The sequence below is a fragment of the Grammomys surdaster genome, unplaced genomic scaffold, assembly GCF_004785775.1.
Source record: "Grammomys surdaster isolate TR1022 unplaced genomic scaffold, NIH_TR_1.0 229, whole genome shotgun sequence".
Classification (NCBI taxonomy): Eukaryota; Metazoa; Chordata; class Mammalia; order Rodentia; family Muridae; genus Grammomys; species Grammomys surdaster.
The window spans coordinates 2883081-2902210 of NW_021604674.1; the positions used below are offsets into that span (position 1 = coordinate 2883081).

General features: G+C 43.8%; 1 protein-coding gene across 3 annotated transcripts in view; it reads left to right on the forward strand.

Moving 5' to 3' along the window:
- Nucleotides 1-6098: 6098 nt before the first annotated feature.
- Exoc6 (exocyst complex component 6) overlaps nt 6099-19130 on the forward strand; it is a 139452-nt gene continuing 126420 nt past the window's right edge. For 2 of the 3 annotated variants that reach the window (XM_028773484.1, XM_028773485.1), the window contains exon 1: nt 6109-6245. In XM_028773484.1, the coding sequence (XP_028629317.1) occupies nt 6145-6245 (101 nt within the window). In that variant the 5' untranslated portion in view covers nt 6109-6144. Of the gene's footprint in view, nt 6246-19130 lie in introns of all 3 variants that reach the window. The other variant, XM_028773486.1, reaches the window with a different exon arrangement.

Here is a 19130-nt window from a genome sequence, read left to right on the forward strand (position 1 = left end):
GGCGGCGGGGGCTTACTGCTTTTTCAGTACCTTGGCAAGCAAAGTCCAGGCTCCTTGACTGGAGTGATCTATAGCCGCTCGTTGCTGCTTGCCTTGTGGCTCAGTGGCCAACACTTGCCCAGCACTGCAGAAACCACAATGATAATAACAAAACCAACGCAATAAAAACAGCTGATGAATGAATCAAACTTGGGGCTGATTACTTTTGAACTCTTTGGAGAACTGGCTCATATTTCATGAAAACCTGATCTTATTTGGCTGCAACACCAAATTTCCTGCGATTGTTCTCCACAGTGGGGTCCTGAGTTTAATGGGACTGTGGGTTCCTGTGCAAAGGGTTTGCAACAAGGATCCACCCTGCCCCGGCTTTGTTTTTTCTCTTGTACTTACAAAGCATGGCCACTTGGGGTCACTGCACTAAAAAAGTGGAAGCTGGAGGCTCATCCTTGGAACTGGGTGCCTGGAAACATCTAGAAGTGGGACCACTTCATTTGTTGGAGCCAGTAGTGTTTACGTTTTGTTACAGTTCTAAAATCATATATCTTTAAGAAGCAACTGAATAAGATTTGCACATCTTGTGAGAATAAAGATAGTGTGTCTATTAAAGGGTTCTCCACAGCAGGAAGGGATGGGGTGGGGGGGCAGAAATGTACCTACCCTGGTACAACAGATTTTTACAGCATTAAAGGTAACCTGGATGTAGCTGCATCATCACGTAACAGATATCAAGAGCATGCAAGCCCCTGCTTCGGCAGTGAGTGTTGACCTAGTGCCTGACTTAGGAACATTGCCAAGATACCTTGATTTGCTGTTTACCTCCACAGTACATCTTTCATGGGATGGGCACAGACCCCAAGGACAGGAAGAGATGTGTGCCTTCCTAATACTAGATCCAGAAGGCCTGCTGAAGGAGTTCTGAACCAAGAGTTTAAAACAGAGATATATTCCATTTTCCTCCTCGGTGATAGCAGGAAACAGATTTCACGTGATTTCCACCAACCAAGCTTTCAGAAATGTCAAGGTTTCAGATCTGGGAGCCCCAGTTCCCACCCATGTTATTGTAGTAGTGGTTAGAAAAAGAACAATTGTGGCTTGCTTTTTAGTTTTATTTTATCAAAGAGGAAGTTAAATTGTTGTCCTATACAGTTTACTGAAAAATACTTGGTAATTTTAGTCTCCAGCGCCACTGTTGACACAAATCTAAACTACACATTATATATAGAGCATCTCAAATCCACACACAATTTGGTGAGCTAGGGGTCCTTATTGTACCTGATTCACATCTGAACAAACTGAGGCTTTGACTAGTTAAGACCTCCCGGTCTTAACTAAGCGGAACATCTAGTAAGAGGTGTCTTGGAATTTGACCCCAAAGTAGTAAAACCTCCAGACTAGGTCACCTGCTTTCTGCATTCTCCTCCCAAAGGCTGTGTTTTCTTAAGCCTGGCTATTAGTCCAGAGACAAGTGGCTAAAGTGTAAGTCGATGACTACAGGTTTTCCAAGTCAATTTGTACTCTTTGGGTTAGTTTCAAGCTGGATGGAGAATGAGTTCCTGGCCCAACAATCTTTCTGATTTACCTTCTTGATTTATCTTTCACCTCCCTGGGGAGAGATTTTGAGTGGGTCTCTGGCAGTTAATATCCACTGCCCAAAAACCCAGTGTGCATTCAAAATCTGCCTGTGTGCCCTACCGTCCCCATTTCCCTTCTTAGAGCAGACCGATGAAACCATTTACCTCATAGGCTCCCTGCCCCTTTTTTGTATTAAAATGTGCAGGTAAGATAGAGGGGTGAGGGTGTAGCTCAGAGGTATCGTTGCTAGACAGCTCAGGTCTGTAGCTGTAACTAGACTCTCAGGTTCATTACTGACAGGAAAAAATGATAGCTGTATGAGGTCCTAGGTTTGCTCTCTAATGCTGGGGAAAAATGTTAAAGACATTAGAGCTGGTCTGGGAAGAAAGCTGCGGGGGTGAAGCATTTACTGTGCAAGCTTAAAGGTGTAAGTTCAACCCTCATCTCCAACAGATGTAAAGCTGGGCCCAGTAGTGTGGCTCTATAATCTCAGTGGTCCTACTGTGACATGGGAGGTAGGGATAGGAGAAGCCCCGGGACCTCACAAGACAGCTGTCCTGGTGCATACTACAGTGAATAAAAAAGACCTGTCTCAAAACAAGGCAGAAGGTGAGGACCAGCACCCCAGGTTCTCCTCAACCTCCACACATGTGCAGCTGCACCCATATGAACTCTCTCTCTCTGTCTTTGTCTCTCTGTCTTTCTCTGTGTCTCCCTGCCTCTCTGTCTCTCTGTCTCTGACACACACACACACACACACACACACACACACACACACACACAAGAAGGAACCAGGAGAGACCACAAATCAGTAAAAAGAAACTGAGTTTACTATAGTTTGGCCAGCCCAGGGAGAAAACAAAGCCAAAACTTCCTACTTTCTCTCTAGCTTTCCCATGGCAGTCTTACGACTAACAGAAGAAGGGAAGCTTTGAAACAGGTTTACTGGTCCTCTCCGGGGGTTGAAGGGTGGGGTGTGATGAGCTTTTCCAGGGCCTCCACTTTCATCATGGAGAGTCTGTTATACTGTTAAGAGTGTTAACACTTACCTAGCACGCTCAAGACCCTTAATTTAATAAGAACCAACCAATCAACCACCACCCAAGCAAGCAACCAACACAAAGCCAAAGACAGAAAAGTGTAGTTACAAACACATTTAGATTTAAATTTGTAGCAAACAAACAAACAAACAAACAAACAAAAAACCGTTAGGTACTAACAACTATCAGAAAGCCACAGAGAGGAAATAACAAAAGCTGCTTTCGATGGAGAAGTGGTAACTGGACCAACTTCCCTTTGTCCTGAATTGAGCAGAAGAATGCCCAGTACTGACAGCCAGGCAGCTTCTCTGGGCAGGCGGCTGAAAGGGGCCCAGTAAGAGGCATCTTTAAGCAGCCCTGGCTTCCCAAGGGAAGCACTGGGAACTGGCACTGGGCAGATGGTATGAGGACTGTGAAGAGGAGGGAAAAGGTCTTAGGAGAAGAATACCTCGGCAGGAGACAGCTCGAGCTGTGAGCTGGCCAGTCCGACATGCCGTTCTTATGTTTATAACCTGCTTTACTCTACAGAACCAGGCATTCTAGCCCTGCTTACTTTCTGAGCTCTGTACTTTGCTGAAAAGGAACTAGATTTTTACTTCTTTGTAGGAGAGAGAAAATTTGTCCTCATTGTTTTGTGATTCAGTTTTCAGGCTTCTTTTCTCTTCTCATGAGCTGAACTCACAAGTAGGGAGTGCTAACACCAGATAGGGCTGCCTCAGGAGCTGGAGAAGCAGTCAGCAGAGGAAAGTCTAATTTATTTTTAATAAAGGCCCATTTGTATGAATAGCGATGAGATTTATATCCTCTGACAGAAGTCCATAAATACCATTTCTCATATTGAATTCTCCTTGATGGATATGGGCAGAGGGACTTGCAGTTGACCATCTATGCTGGGCTGAGGGTTTCTCTCAAGGTAACTAAATACAATAACATTATGGTATAGTTAATGTCAACATACAAAACGCTATTTTGAAGAAACTACTAATAATTTCATAGTTTAAGCTGTATGTGGTGGCACATGCCTTTAATCCCAGCTCTCGGGAGGTAGGAGTAGATAGATCTCTCTCTGAGTTTGAGGCCAGCCTGATCTATAGAGTGAGTTCCAGGACAGCCAGAGCAACACAGAGAAACCCTGTCTCAAAAACAAACAAACAAACAACAACGAAATAATAACAGTAATACTTTTTTTTTTTTGTTTTTTTGAGACAGGGTTTCTCTGTGTAGTTCTGGCTGTCCTGGAACTCACTCTGTAGACCAGGCTGGCCTCAAACTCAGAAATCCACCTGTCTCCACCTCCCAAGTGCTGGGATTAAAGGCATGCGCCACCACCGCCTGGCCAATAATACTTTCATAGTTTAAATTTCTAATTGTTACCTATCACAGGGTAGCTATGTTCTACCCTTTGCTTAGACCTGTTTGGACTAGTTTCTAATTCATTCTAAATTCTTCAGTTATTTCAGAATAACTTCAGCGTTATTCTGAAGAGATTCAGTGTCAGTCTGAGGAGATACACATATATATTTTTTTATCATTTATATTCTGAAAGCACAAGGAAGTGGGGTTTCCCAGAGGAGGCTGGATTCTCTTGTACCAATGAGACAGTGGAAGAGGGCAGAAGCATCCATGCTTCACTGTGACTTGTAATGGGATTGGTTCCTGGTGGAACCCACAGTGTCATGTAGTGGATTCTCTGGTTCTCCAAGCTAGCAGGTGCTGAAGTTTGTGGGACTCAGGTGTGCAAAGTAAATATAGCTTGGTTGGAGGATGGCTTAGCTGTTAAGAGCATCTGCTGCTCTAGCAAAGGACCTGGCTTTGGTTCTTGGCACTTAAGTGGCAGGTAATAACTATCTGTAATTCCAGTTGCGGATACCCTCTTCTGGCCTCAGTGAACTCTGTATGTTGTACCCATACAGGCAAAACACTAGTAACCATAAAATAAACAAATATTTATTTAAAAACGGGCTAGACATGATGGTTCATACCTATAATCCCAGCATGTTTGAGGTAGAGGCAGTCTGACATCTTTGAGTTTAAGGCCAGCCTGGTCTATGTAGTGAGTTCTAGGCTACCAGAGCCACGGAGTGAGAAAGCCACAGGCAAAGAATAGGATAGCATTTAGCATCTGGCAAAGCAAAGGAACAAATTCTTTCTTAAAATCTGGAGAGAAATGCAGTTGTGCTTCCATGTTGACCATAGATAGCTCAGTGAGTATTCTAAGAGATTACACTTGAGTCATTTTATGCTCTGGCATTTGCGGTGATTTGTTACAGAAATAATGGAAATTAATATAATAGAGGGTAGCAGTACAAGTAGATACCCCCGTTATTAGCAGTTGCAGCTGGGGAAACTGAGATAGAAAGTATTAAGTTTAGCCTAGTGTCACACACCTGTGACATGGCATCAGTCAAGGAGTGTAGTTTGGGACACTTGTCTTCAGGGGGCATGTTCTAAACTGTTTCTCAATATCATCTCCTAGGATTTCTTATGAGGAAGATGATGATGATGAGGAGGAGGAGGAGGAAGTAGAGGAGAAGGAGGGAGAGGAGGAGGTGGTGGGAAAAAGCTGGTAGTAGAGGCCCAGGGAAGAGAGTGAGTCTGGCAGCTGGCTAGTGTAAAGCCTGCCTGACTCACAGGGAAGCTCATAGCTCCTGGATTAATGGGCAGCAGAAGATTAGTTGTCCCTCGGGCTAGGTTTGAACTCGTTTCTGACTAATCTTTCATCAGTGCTTGATCATGACAAACTGGTTAACACGGTGTCCTAGATACAGGTTGTTAAGCAAGACTCTTTTTCTACACGTGTTCCTTTGCTCAAGCCACCTGCCATTTCCTTCTACCTCTCCCTCTTTCCGACTCGTTTCCCCTCTCACCCCGAGTTCTATTCCCACCCCAGCCCAGCTACCACTCCCTGGGAGCGCTTGGGTTCAAGAGCTTCAGCACGAAATCAAACATTACCATGGGCCTTTTTTGTATGTTGCCAGCAAGTGCCTTAGTCTCAATCTCATCCCTGTCCCCCCAGATGTTTAATAGTTTATGTCCAATATGACTAACCTCGGTGAACTTGCAGGCGGCAGGGGACACGATCTTTTCAGAGCAGTCGTGGTATAGAATTTTTGTTTGTTCTTAAAATAAATCTTAACGACACACTCAGGTTTGACTTTCGTGAGAGCATTTGCTTTTCTCTGACTCCCCACTATTTAAAGCCCATCAGGTGCTCCGGGAGCTTCTATTACTGAGTGCATGTGACTTGAGGGTCACCTCTGTCATTGCTAGGGTACCTGCGGCGAGCAGCTGCACACACGGCACTAATGTGTCTCTAGATAACTAGGGGCGGGTCGCGAGGAATGATGGAGGCGGTGGTTGCCCCCCCTTCTCAGTCAGTATTACATCCCCGGGGGCGGGCCCCACCCACTGCACCCCACCCCGCCAGGCCCCGCCCCTCCCCGCCCCGCCGCGCCGCGCTTGCGCCACCTGCCGCTCGCTCCTGTGGTCTGCGCGGCGCCGCGCCCGGCTGGCGCCTCCGCTTCCAGCCAAGATGGCGGAGAGCTGCGAGGCTCTGGGCACGGTCCCGGAGCACGAGCGGATCTTGCAGGAGATCGAAAGCACCGACACCGCCTGCGTAGGGCCCACCCTCCGGTAAAGTTCTCACATGCCCGGGCTTTCGGGCCGCCCTGACCAGGGACTCCTTAGGAGCCGGGCGGGGCGTCCGCTGCCGGGTGCGCGCGCGTCGGCCCGACAGGTGGTGCGCGCGGGGGCGGGCGCTCGTGGGCTGCGGGACCCGGAGGGCCAGGGCACCTGTCACCGCGCCGCCTGTGGGTGTGGCTGCCAGGGTGTCTCTGACCCGGGGAGCCGCCCCAACCTAGGGCCTTGATGCTCCGAGGCCCTGACCCCTCGGCGGAGGCTGTCTGCTCTGTGTTGGGGACGAAGGTCACCTGCAGGTGGCCGGAGTGACTGATCCCGGTCCCAAATTGCGCGCTGATGGAAACCCCGGCGGCTCACTGACTGCTCCGGGCGTGGGAGAATTGAAATTGAGCGGGAGACGCCAGCACCCTTCTCCCCCGCTGCAGCACCCTTATCCCCGGGCGAGACGCGAGCGTGGGCTGACAGCTCGGGTTCATGCTGGGGTGACGATGCTCTTGGGACAGGAAGCCTTTACTTATTGACAAACGCTTTGTTAATTTTGTATTAAAATTTCAGCTTATCTTAAATGGATCCAAACCCACTCTCTTTAGGAATAGTACCAGGTAATGAGTAATAGTCCATACCAGACGGACTATTTGCTACTCCCGTAGACTGGTGCTAGTTCAGAGCCATTAACCATTAACACTAGGTTAGACACTTCAAAGATTACGATTTCATTCTTCGCAATTAGGATGAATGAACTTGTGGTTCATTAAGGGAATTTGAGATAGATTGTGCTTTGTCAGTAGTCTTTCATCAGGATACATTTCCTGGAAATGGAACTCCGTTTTATCAATGTAAATGTAGGTAAATCGAAGTCAGTTCAACTTGTAAATTCACTTTACCCCAGGGAGCCAGATCATCTGGTGTGTTTCTTTCCCACAAACCTGCCACTGATGACTGCAAAAATCATTTAACTCCCTTGGCCTTGTTTCTGTATTTGTAGAACGGGGTTGGGGGTCGTTTAGAACATGAAAGACCTTGCTCATTTATTTTCTACCTCTAAGCACTTAATAGGCAGGTTATATGGTTTTTATTACAGAGAGTTCCTGCTATGATATGGAAAGGCTTCATTAGTACCTTTTAATTTTCTTTTTCTTTCTTTCTTTCTTTTTTTTTCTTTCAAGACAGGTGTTTTCTGTGTAGCCCTGGCTGTTCTGGAACTCACTTTGTAGACCATGCTGTCCTCAAATTCAGAGGTTCACCTGCCTCTGCCTTCCAAGTGCTGGGATTAAAGATGCTCACTACCAATGCCTGGTTCCTTTTGTTAATTTTCTTATATGAATCTTTTCATCAGATTTTACATATTCAGTGGTAAAAACAGGAATCAGACTCAAAGAGAACTTTGTGACGTCTAGATTCCACTGAAGGACCTCTCCAGTCTCATAGGACAGCCATTCCTTAACGTGTTCCTGAAGCAGTTTATTTGCGACTTGGTACTGCATTTATTTGCCACGGGGTCAGGAAATGCACTTTTGTCTTTGGTAGCTGCCCAGCCAATGAATGTAGACTAGAAAATGAGTCCTCATCTTGGTGTGTTACTCCTGGTCTTCAGGAGGCCAGAAATCAAGTCCCTTTGTTCGACCCTAGGAATGATACACATCAGGACTGGCCATCACCCAGGAGGAGTGGCATGAAGTAGAGGTCAGCATTTTAAAAATATTTGAGAGTATTTCACTATATTGCCTTGGCTGCCCTGGAACTCACCGTGTAGATAAGGCTGGCCTGGAACTCATTAAGATCTACCTGCCTCTGCCACAGCTTGTTGAGATTAAAGGTCTGTGCTACCACTCTGGTCAAGTTTTAAATGATATATTATCTAGTTTAAGTAGAGGAGCTTTTTGGTTAGTTTTGTTTGTTTTGCTTTGCTTTTTGGGACAGAGTAACTATGTATGTAGCCTGGCTGTACTTAGCTTGCTAAATGATCAGGCTGGTCCTGAATTTATAATATTTTTCTGCGTGTTTCCCAATTGCTGGGATTACAGGCTTGTACCGTCATGCCTATCTTAGAGGGAATTTAACATTAAAATATTGGTTGAGTGTGGTGGGCTGTGATCCTACCTCTTGGGAGTCTGAGACTCTTACCTCCAACAAAAGGTTAGTGTGCCTCTTTGCTACATTGACTTGCTTAGGATGGTTGGGTGAGGTATCCAAACATCCTGACATCCACTAATCTAGTGACTGTGCAGGTGCATAGCATGTAGGGATTGGATATCAGTGTTGCTTTAGATTGGTTTTCTTGTGTAAGAGTTAGATTATAGGCAGGATTGTGATTCCTGCTGTAGCCTTCCTCTGTTTACTTCAGCAAGGTTGTGATTCTTGCTGTAGCCTTCCTCTGTTTACTTCAGCAATGCGGGTGCACCTCACCTAGTGATCTGAGCAGGGTCTAACAGAACAAAAGAGCAGAGGAAAGAGGCATATTCTCTCTCTCTCTCTCTCTCTCTCTCTCTCTGTCTGTCTGTCTGTCTGTCTGTCTGTCTCATTTTCATTTTGTTTTCTGGGTATGAGTATTTTTCCTGCATGTGTGTCTGCACTATTTGTGAGCCTGGTGCTGAGGATGTCAGATCTCTGGGAGCTGGTGTTACAGACTCCATGCTGCAAGGCACCACGTGAGTACTGGGAATTGAACCTGGGTCTTCTAGAAGAGCAGCCAGTGCTCTTAACCACTGAGCCCCCTCTCCAGCTCTGGAGTTCTCTCATTATGTGCTGGAACATGGATCTTCACTCACACTTATGTGGGAGCCCCTGTGGTTCCCCAGATTTCTGATTTCCACAGAGTTATATTCCTGGTTCTGGTTCACCAGCTTGCACAGAGTCCATCATGGTAGCGCTTACCTTCCAGAATAGAACAACCTAATTCTACACTAAGTTTTTTTTTCACTTCATTTCATCTTATCTCCCTCCTTCCCTCCCCTCCCTCCTTCTCCCCTTCCCTTTCTTTTTTTTCTTTCTTTTTCTTTGAAAATGGGGTCTCACTGAATTACCGAGAATGATCTCTAAGTTCTTGGACTCAAGTAATTCTGTCTCAGCCTCCTGAATGCCGGGATTATGGTGTGTGTTGTCATGTCCTAACATGGCTTTAATTTTTTCAGATTTAAATGTATGTGTCTATGGTATGCCCCCTCACTGTGTGTATGTGTGTATGCACTATTCCTCCTCACTGTGTGTGTGTGTGTATGCACTATGCCCTCTTACTGTGTTTGTGTGTGTGTGTGTGTGTGTGTATGCACTGTGCCCTCTTACTGTGTGTGTGTGTGTTTGTGGTGTATGTATATGCACTATGCCCCCTACTGTGTGTGTGTTTGTGGTGTTTTATATGCACTATGTCCCCTCACTCTGTGTATGCACTATGCCCTCACTGTGTGTGTTAGTGTGTGTGTATGCACTATGCCCTCACTGTGTGTCTGTTTGTGTGTGTGTGTTTGCGGTGTGTGTATATGCACTATGTCCCCTCATTGTGAGTGTGTGTGTGTATATGCATATGCACAGGTACATGCCATGGTGAGCATGTAGAAGTCACAGAACTTTCCGCTTTCCACTTTTATTTGGATTTCAGAGATTGAACTCAGGCTGTCAGGCTTGTGCAGCAAGTACTCTTACCTCCTGAGCCATCCTGCTGGTCCTCATTTTAATTTTTAATGTAGTGATGTTGAAAACCGTAATCTACGCAAGCAAAAGGTTTTAGGACTTTCTGTTAAGTTTATAAAGTGTGAAAGAGAACAAAATACTTGAGAGTTACTTTTTAACTTTCTTTTCATGCCCCCCCTTTTCTTCACACTTCCTATGTAGCCCAGGCTAGCCAGGAATTCACTATAGTTTTCTTCCATCAGCTTTCTAAGTGCTGAGATTCCACAGATTGGCCACCAACTCTGGAAAAAAAAATTAACACTTTAAAAACACAGTTGTGGGGGCTGGTGAGATGGCTCTGTGATTAAGAGCACTGACTGTTCTTCCGGAGGTCATGAATTCAAATCCCAGCAATGACATGGTGGCTCACAACCATCCGTAATGAGATCTGATGCCCTCTTATAGGGTGTCTGAAGACAGCTACAGTGTACTTACATTAAATAAATAAATAAATAAATAAATAAATAAATAAATAGGAATCTCTCCAGCTATAGGCATTTAAAAAAAAAAAAAAACCACAGTTGTGCACTGTGTTCTCTGTCACTGTTTAGCCTAGTATGAGTTTAACTACTGGTTATAATTTCACCTTTTAGCCAAAGAATATGTTTTACTTTGAAACTGCTGGGGCAGTACTGCAGTCAGACTAGTGAAGCTCAGACCCACACAACCTTCTGTAGTGAGAAGCGTCTTTTGCACACGTTCATAAAGTAGAGCAATAACTGTCAAATAAAGCCTCTGCAGACATACAGAAAGGAGAAACAAAAGCATTTAATTCAGTTGTGTTTGATAGTCAGTCTCCTCATATTCTGTTGTACTTAGCCATCGGATGACTAAATGATTATTCATTAAATATCTAGGTTTTAAAGTTACCCGAAGTCTGGTAATTATTTTTAGACATGTTAAAAAGTGTCAGAATAATGATTCAGTTTATTTGAGTACAAACTTGCTGTCTTAGTGAGGGTTTTACTGCTGTGAACACACATCACGACCAAGGCAACTCTTATAAGGACAACATTTAATTGAGACTGGCTTACAGGTTCAGAGGTTCAGTCCATTATCATCAAGGTGGGAGCATGGCAACATCCAGAGAGGCATACTGCAGGCAGAGTTGAGAGTTCTACATCATCTGAAGGCTGTTAACAGAATACTGACTTCCAGGCAGCTAGGATGAGGGTCTTAAAGCCCATGCCCACAGTGACACACCTACTCCAACAAGGCCACTTCCAAATAGTATCACTTTCTGGGCCAAGTATATCAAACCATTCCACTTGCCTTTCTATAATCTTAAATATATATATATATATTTTTGGGTTTTTTGAGACAGGGTTTCTCTGTGTAGCCCTGGCTGTCCTGGAACTCACTCTGTAGACCAGGCTAGCCTCAAACTCTCGAACTCATAAATCTGCCTGCCTCTGCCTCCCAAGTGTTGGGATTAAAGGCGTGCACCACCACCGCCCAGTTATAATCTTAAATATTATTGGAATAATGCTGACATATTGTTCAGAAAGTATATACTTAGGAAAATCTTAGTTGAATAAAATGATCAAAACCAAGAAATAGCCAATTTTATAAATTAATTATCAAATTAGGGTTGTTTGCCAAAGCTCTACAGTCATGTAACCTTGAGCATTTAAATATTTCAGAGTTAATTTTTGTAGGAAGATTTTTTTTCAGCTAGCACATTTAATGTAGTGAAAGTCTAATTTCCTTATTTTAATGGAATTTTGAAATGTCCGTTAAGTTACTTACTTTTTCTTTCTTTGAGACAGTTGTAATTCAGGCTAGTTCAGAACTTCTTCTGTAACACCTCCTGCCTCAGCCTTCTGAGTGCTGGGACTAAAGGTGTGTACTCCTGTGCTTGGCTTTCCATTGGTTTTAATGCTTATTTATACCAGTAAGCCAGCTGCAACTGTGTTCCTTTAAATCCAGACTTCATAATATAAATTATCAACGCTCCCTAAACATAAGTCATCTTACAGACAGAATGATAGGTAAAACCTTTCTGATTATAAGTCTGTTTTAGTAGCTTCAGTCAAGAGACACAAGAGTCACAGAGAGAGAAAAGCTTCCGGGTCCAAGCCTTAGAGAGAGAGATGGCTCAGGAGAGTGCTTGCCGTATAAGCGTGGGGACTTACGGTTAGATTACCTAGTTGTTGCTTCATGAAATAAGGTGGAGAACAGTTAAGGAAGACACGTGATGTGGACCTCCTGCACGCAGGCACACGTGCGCTGTCACAGGCTCAGCAATGTACATGTTACCGCCTCCCTCCCCGCAACATACACATGGAGCAAACAAAACAAAGACAGCCTGCTGATCCAGACACCAGACCTAGGCCCTCGGTGGATAAAAAAATCTTTAACCACATTCCTGGAAAATGTCTGCTCTTTCCTAGAGAGCATGATTGCTCTCTCCCAGGATTAGCGAATCCATTTTCTTCACTTCTTTTTACCCTTTGTGTCTCCTGACTCCACTGAGAAAGTGATTTTCAAGTCTGTTCCCCACGTGTCTCATTCTTGATCAAGAATCTTTTCTGTTTCTCAGTTGGTGCTCGGTCTTGTTACTGGTTCCATAATTTTGAGAGGGGAAAGGCCCTAGTTTGATGGAAATAAAACAAAACCAAACAAACCTGGTAACACTTTCAGAGCCTTCCAGAAACTTCTGCATATGACTGTTTAAGGCACCAGGCGTGTGTTCATTTCCTCTTGTGGAGAAGGCCTCAGGTCAAGCAGGGGGTCCTCCATATCACTGCGCCGGTTTCACACCATTAGGAACCACTTGCCTCGAAGGTTGCCATTGTAGTTTGTAGGGTTCATCTCTAGTAGAGACTATTGGTGTCTTTGTTTGTTTGTTTGTTTGTTTTCGAGACAGGGTTTCTCTGTGTAGTCCTGGCTGTCCTGGAACTCACTCTGTAGACCAGGCTGGCCTCGAACTCAGAAATCCGCCTGCCTCTGCCTCCCAAGTGCTGGGATTAAAGGCGTGCGCCACCATCGCCTAGCGACTATTGGTGTCTTATCCTCCGTGTTTGTATAGCATCTTCCGGTACTGTGAAAGCCACCTGTCAGAGAGGAAGCTTACAGCTCGGTTCTAGCTTGTAATCTATATAGCTTGCACCCAAGGTGTCTTCAGCAGCAAGGTCTTATTGTCTAGTTCTGGTGGGTAATCAAGAGAAATGGAAAGAAGCCTGTGTTATTCTTGAGAGCCCTGGGGCCTCCCTGACCATGCAAAGAGGGACCCCATTATCTAATACTGGAGTTTCTGTTTGATAAACACTGGCTTCTAGGAACAGTGTTATCTAGAGTCATACAGGTTATCTCTCTCTTGAACTAATTTTCTTTTTATGTATTTTTTAAAATTGGCTTACAAACTAGTGGGTTCCATGTGGCTTTTTCATGTCTTTCAGTTCACCTAACCCTCCCTTCCTGCTCCTTCTCTTCCTCTGTCTCCCAGCCCCCATTCCTGCTTGAACTTGTCTACCCTCAGTGTTCCCTCTTTCTGTTTTTTGATTACCAATGTTCTACTGTCCACGCCCCCTGCCCCCAACACACAAAGCAGACTCTTTCTAGATTTTTTTCTTTTAGCTTCTACAGGCACCCCAAGTTAAATACATAATACTAAAGATTCAAAGCTAGGACCCATCAATCAGAGAGATCTGTGGGTTTGTTCTCTCAGCCTGGATTACCTTGCTTGGTATAAATTTTCTGGGGAATTTCACTACTGTGGTTTAGCTAAATTGTCATGACACCAAATTGCAGTCTAAATATACTCATAGACAAATGCTACTCTTACCCTTCCTCAGAGAAGCTTCTTTTTATAGTGACTGGTAAGTGTTGGCGATGCCTTGATAGTTGAGTGCCCCGTCCTTAGGAGAGCACATGTACTACCTGTTATAAAGCTCAAAGCTCAGGAAGCATTGTGGAGGATGGAATGGAAAGAATGTCAGAGCCTGTAGATAGGGATATGGATGGGAGAGACTGAGGACATGTCACAGCTATTGCAAGCGTGGTCTTACAGCAGCTGCGGCTGCCTGAACTGGGCCTCACAAGGTTGGACCTATCAATAGCCTGTCATGGGCAAGGGAGGGGCTAAAGGATTCTACCTTTCCCTGCTCAACTACTGGCTACCGATAGATTCTGAGAAAAGGACAATTACTGCTTCCTATTGTGTACCAAGTGGGGAGCCCACCAGGCTTTAGTGGACAGTTCCAAACCTGTGGCCATGGAGACAGTACTGGGGAAAGTCCAAGGGTCACAAAGCAAAGCAGAAAGGTATGGATGTGGGAAAGGGAGTTGTAAGGAGGAGGGGTAATAACAGGAAATAAGAATGCATTATATACGTAGATGAAACCGTCAAATAACAAATTTAATAAATATTAAAAAGAAACCATAAACAAACAAACAAACCAAAAACGTCCTTGCCATTCATTGGGAACATTTTTTCCCTATTTTATTGTTTTCCTGTAGTTACTCTTTTTTTTTCTCATGCAAAAGGTTTATTTTTTTTTAAAAAATAAACTATTTAAATACAACTAATTTTTAAAAAATCTTTTTTTGCTTTTGGATTTTGTCATAGTAGAGAAGTCTATGCTCGTGTAAGGGAGTCTGGCCTGGTTTTCTTTAGCTCCTTATATGGTTTTATTTTTACATTCACATCTGATTCTTGTTGTGTATTCCTGAGACACAGGAATGACTCTAGTTTTATCCTATATCAGGCAATCCAGATGCCTGAATACTAACTATTGAGAGTAGATCTGTTTTACACACTGACTCCGGATATTGCTGTTATCAGGTATTTAATTCTTGTACACAGCAGGACTGAGTCTGGTTTCTCTATTCTGTTAATGTTCCATGTCTGCTCCGGTCTTCTGTCAGACCCTTTTAGTTATGGAGGCTTTGGTGTGTGTTCTGTTTGATTGGGCTATCTCTACCTTGTTACTCTTTGTTCTTTGTTCTAGCTGGTTGGGCTATCTCAGCTTTGTTACTCATTTTTTAAAGGGGTTTCCTGGTAATTCTTCTAGTTCATTCTTCAAGTGAACTTCCTGATCAATTCATCTAGCTCTTAGAACCTTGAAAGTATGTCTTTGAGATTGAACTAAGTTTATAGATTTGTTAGGAAGAACATATATCTTGGCAATTTTAAGACTGTCTGTCCAAGAACATACTACGATTTAAAAGTTTTCCATAAATAAATTGTAGAGCTCTTAGCATTTAGTTTTGTTGTAGTTGTGTGCCTTGTAGAGATATTTTGATCCATGACAGACATCATACATGATGGTGGTCCCATAGATTGTAATGGAGTTGGCAATTTTCCATTAATGATGCACAATGCATCCATCTCATATTTGTGATGAGGCTGTGGTAAAGAAATCTACTATGTTGCTGGTCATATAAAAGTAAAGCTTGTACAATTGTATATTCTATTTTATTTTTATTTTTATTTATTTATTTTTGGTTTTTCGAGACAGGGTTTCTCTGTATAGTCCTGGCTGTCCTGGAACTCACTCTGTAGACCAGGCTGGCCTCGAACTCAGAAATCAGCCTGCCTCTGCCTCCCAAGAGCTGGGATTAAAGGCGTGCGCCACCACCGCCCGGCACAATTGTATATTTTATAAGTGGTAATTAATGGTTTATTATTTATACTTTTGAAATTTATTTTATTTTTAAAAGAGATTTGTTTATTATTTATGTGTAAGTGCTTGTGCCTGCCTGAGTTTAGCATACCACATGAATTGCAGGTACCTGCAGAACCCAGAAGAGGGTGTTGGATACCTAGCCATGTGGGTGCTGGGAACTGAACCTGGGTCCTCTGGATGAGCAATAAACTCTCAGAACCCATGAGCCACCCCTCTAGCTCCCAGATCACCATTTTAGATTCTGCCTTTTCTATTTAAAGTTAGCTGTAAGATAGCTCTAGGTTATTTAGGAGATGATGGCATTGTTGTCATAGGAGATGACAGCTCTGTGCATATTATTGCCCGCAAAGACCTTCCAGTATGGCAGGATGAAGAGGTGCAAAACAATGATATTGATGATTGTAGGTGAGCCTAGGGTCATGTGTGTGCCTTTTCCTTTTGTGTATGATAATGAGTATTGAATCACGGTCTCCTGCTTGCTAAGCATGTGGTCTACCATTGAGTTTTGTCCCCAGCCCCATGTCTGAGTGTCCAACAAAAAAGTAAAAGAAGAAATAAAAAAATAGTGTATACTATATAGCTAGATGTAGTAAGCTATGCCGCTTGGTTTTATGTAAATAAACGGCTGTGTTCTCAACACTTAATGACAAACTCATCTAGTGATGTATTTCTTAGAACATAGTCTATGAATTGGGGACATAACTCAATGATAGATGCTTGCTTAATATGCATTGAAGCCGCATGTTTGATCTGTAATACCACTAAAAAGAAAACAAACAAGAAAGCAATGGAGGGAGAGAGAGATGCAGAACATAGTCCCACCATTAAGCAGTGTTGTGACTGTATTTGATTTTTGTTACTTTAATTGAATCTTTTCTTATGTTTTGAAACTGGTTCTGTACATACACAAACAAGCACATATTGAGATGGTTTAGCTTATTTGTTGAAGGCTTTTTTCCTGGGGTGGTTCTATTGGAGAGTAGTGAAACCTTTAGCAGGTGGAGTGGATTAGTCAGAGTTCTCTAGAGAAGCAGAACTTAAAGACTGAATCTATATGTATGTATGTGTATATGTATGTGTATATTGTCTTGGTTAGAGTTTTACTCCTGTGAACAGACACCATGACCAAGGCAAGGCAAGTCTTGTAAAAGACAACATTTAATTGGGGTTGGCTTACAGGTTCAGAGGTTCAGTCCATTATCATCAAGGTGGGGAAGCATGGCAGCATCTAGGCAGGCATGATGCAGGCAGAGCTGAGAGTTCTACATCTTCATCTGAAGGCTGCTAGCAGAATACTGACTTCCAGGCAGCTAGGGTGAGGGTTTTAAAGCCCACGCCCATAGTGACACATCTACTCCAACAGGGCCACACCTTATAATATTGCCACTCCCTGGGCCGAGCAAATACAAACCATCACGTGTGTGTGTGTGTGTGTGTGTGTATATATATATATATATAAAGGGGTTTATTAGAATGGTTTATAGGTTGTGGTCCTGCTAGTCCAACAATGGTTGTCTACCAGTCAATGGAAAGTCCAAGAGTCCAGTGGCTTATTTAGTCCACAAGGTTGTATGTCTCAGCTGGTTTTCAGTATACTCAGGAATCCCAAAAAAGTAGGCTCTAATGCCAGTGAAGGAATGGACTTGCTATCCTGAACAAGCAAGTAAGGAGACAGCAAGCTTCCCTCTTCCACGCCCTTATACAGGCTACCAGCAGAAGGTGTGACCCAGATGGAAGATGGATCTTCCCACCTCAGAGATCTGGCTCTTCCCACTTCAAATGATTTAATTAAAAAAAAATCCCCCACATGTGTGCCTAGCCATTTAGGTTTCTGTTAATTCTGGATATATAGTCAAATTGACAACCAATAATGGCCCTCCCATGGGGTGTAGTGGGAGGTACTTGGGTTACTGGGGACCTGCCCTAGAAGGGTGCTGAAGGACCCGACCTCTTCCTTGGGTGATCACTCTCTACCCACTTACTACACACACACACACACACACACACACACACACACACACACGGCTATAACCGCAGGCCCACCCCAGTGATATACTTCCTTCAGCAAGGTCGCTCTTCCTGAAGGTTCCATAACCACTCTAACGTTAGCACCATCAATGGTGATCAAATGTTGAAATGCAGGAGCCAGTGGAGGACATTTCTCATTTAAACTACCACAGGCTTTGAAGGCGGTGTGTGTGTGTGTATGTGTCTGTGTGTATGTATGTGTGTGTGTGTTTTGTGGTGTGGTAGCCAAAGTGTTAGAAACAATGAAAGGGAGGAAGAATTGGTTTTGTCTCATGGTTTAAGGGATACAAGGTAGAGCCTCTCACTCCATTGCAGTAGAATGTGTAAAGGCTCCTCGCATCCTGCAGGGCCGGAAAGTGAGGTGGGGACCAGGAGTCATCTTTAGAGACCCATGGCTGTGACCTACTAGGTCCCACATCAATTAAGAATCACATTTATTTATTATTATTGTTTATGCGGGAGATGGGCACGTGCTACAGCGTATGTGTAGAGGTCAGAGACCAACTGTGTGTCGGTGGCTCTCCTCCTAACCTTCACATGGGCTCCAGGGATGGAACCCAGGTTGACAAGCTTATGCAGCAAGTGCCTTACCCACTGAGCCCTCTCACCAGCCCTAGGCTCCACCCTTAAGAGGTTCCACCAGCTGGGGATTGTTCACAACCTTAGCCTGTGGGGGACATTTCAACATGTAGTAAATAATAATGCAGTTAGAAAAGTGTTTACCTTTTTCTTCTCATTTCATAAATCTTAGGTTGGTTTTTTCCTCTTCTGACTTAGTATTCTTTTTTTTTTATAAAATATTTATTTATTTTATATATTTGAGTACACTGTTGCTGTCTTCAGACACACCAGAAGACGGCATCAGATCCCATTACAGATGGTTGTGACACACCATGTGGTTGCTGGAATTTAACTCAGGACCTTTGGAAGAGCAGTCAATGCTCTTAACTGTTGAGCCATCTCTCCAGCCCCTGACTTAATATTCTAATGCACAAGTTGAACACAGTACAGGTTGAGTGTTTCTAATCTGAAAAATCTGATCTCCAAAATGCCTCCAAGTCTGGGACTTTTTAAGACCAACATAACACCACAAGAGGGAGATCCCACACCATGGTTTGTTTTGTGCAGTTACCAGAAATAGTGCTTTGTTACATTTTAGCTCTGTGTAGGAGGTGTGCAGAAATCTAAATGCATCTCCCGTCCCCTTCTCTAAGATGTGCTGCCTTAGGTATGTGCACGTTTCTCACAATCTGAAGGAAGAAGATACCAGACACCTTTGGTCCTGAGCACCTTGGGTTGGAGCTTTCTTGCATGCTGAGATGAGAGTCAGCACTCTGTCCCCAACTGCCAGGGTAGTGTCTAGTGGCCCTCCGCAGGACACTTCTTGCCCTGGGGAGTTTTTAACAAAGAGGCTGAATTGTGTCCTGTACTTTTCAGCACCTTGCTTGCTTGCTTCCACAGTGGCTAAATTGGTACTGGGTTTCCTGTTAACTAAAACATCCCTGCAGAACAGCAGCTTGGTGGTGGTGTTTTTTTTTTTTTTTTTGATGTGCTT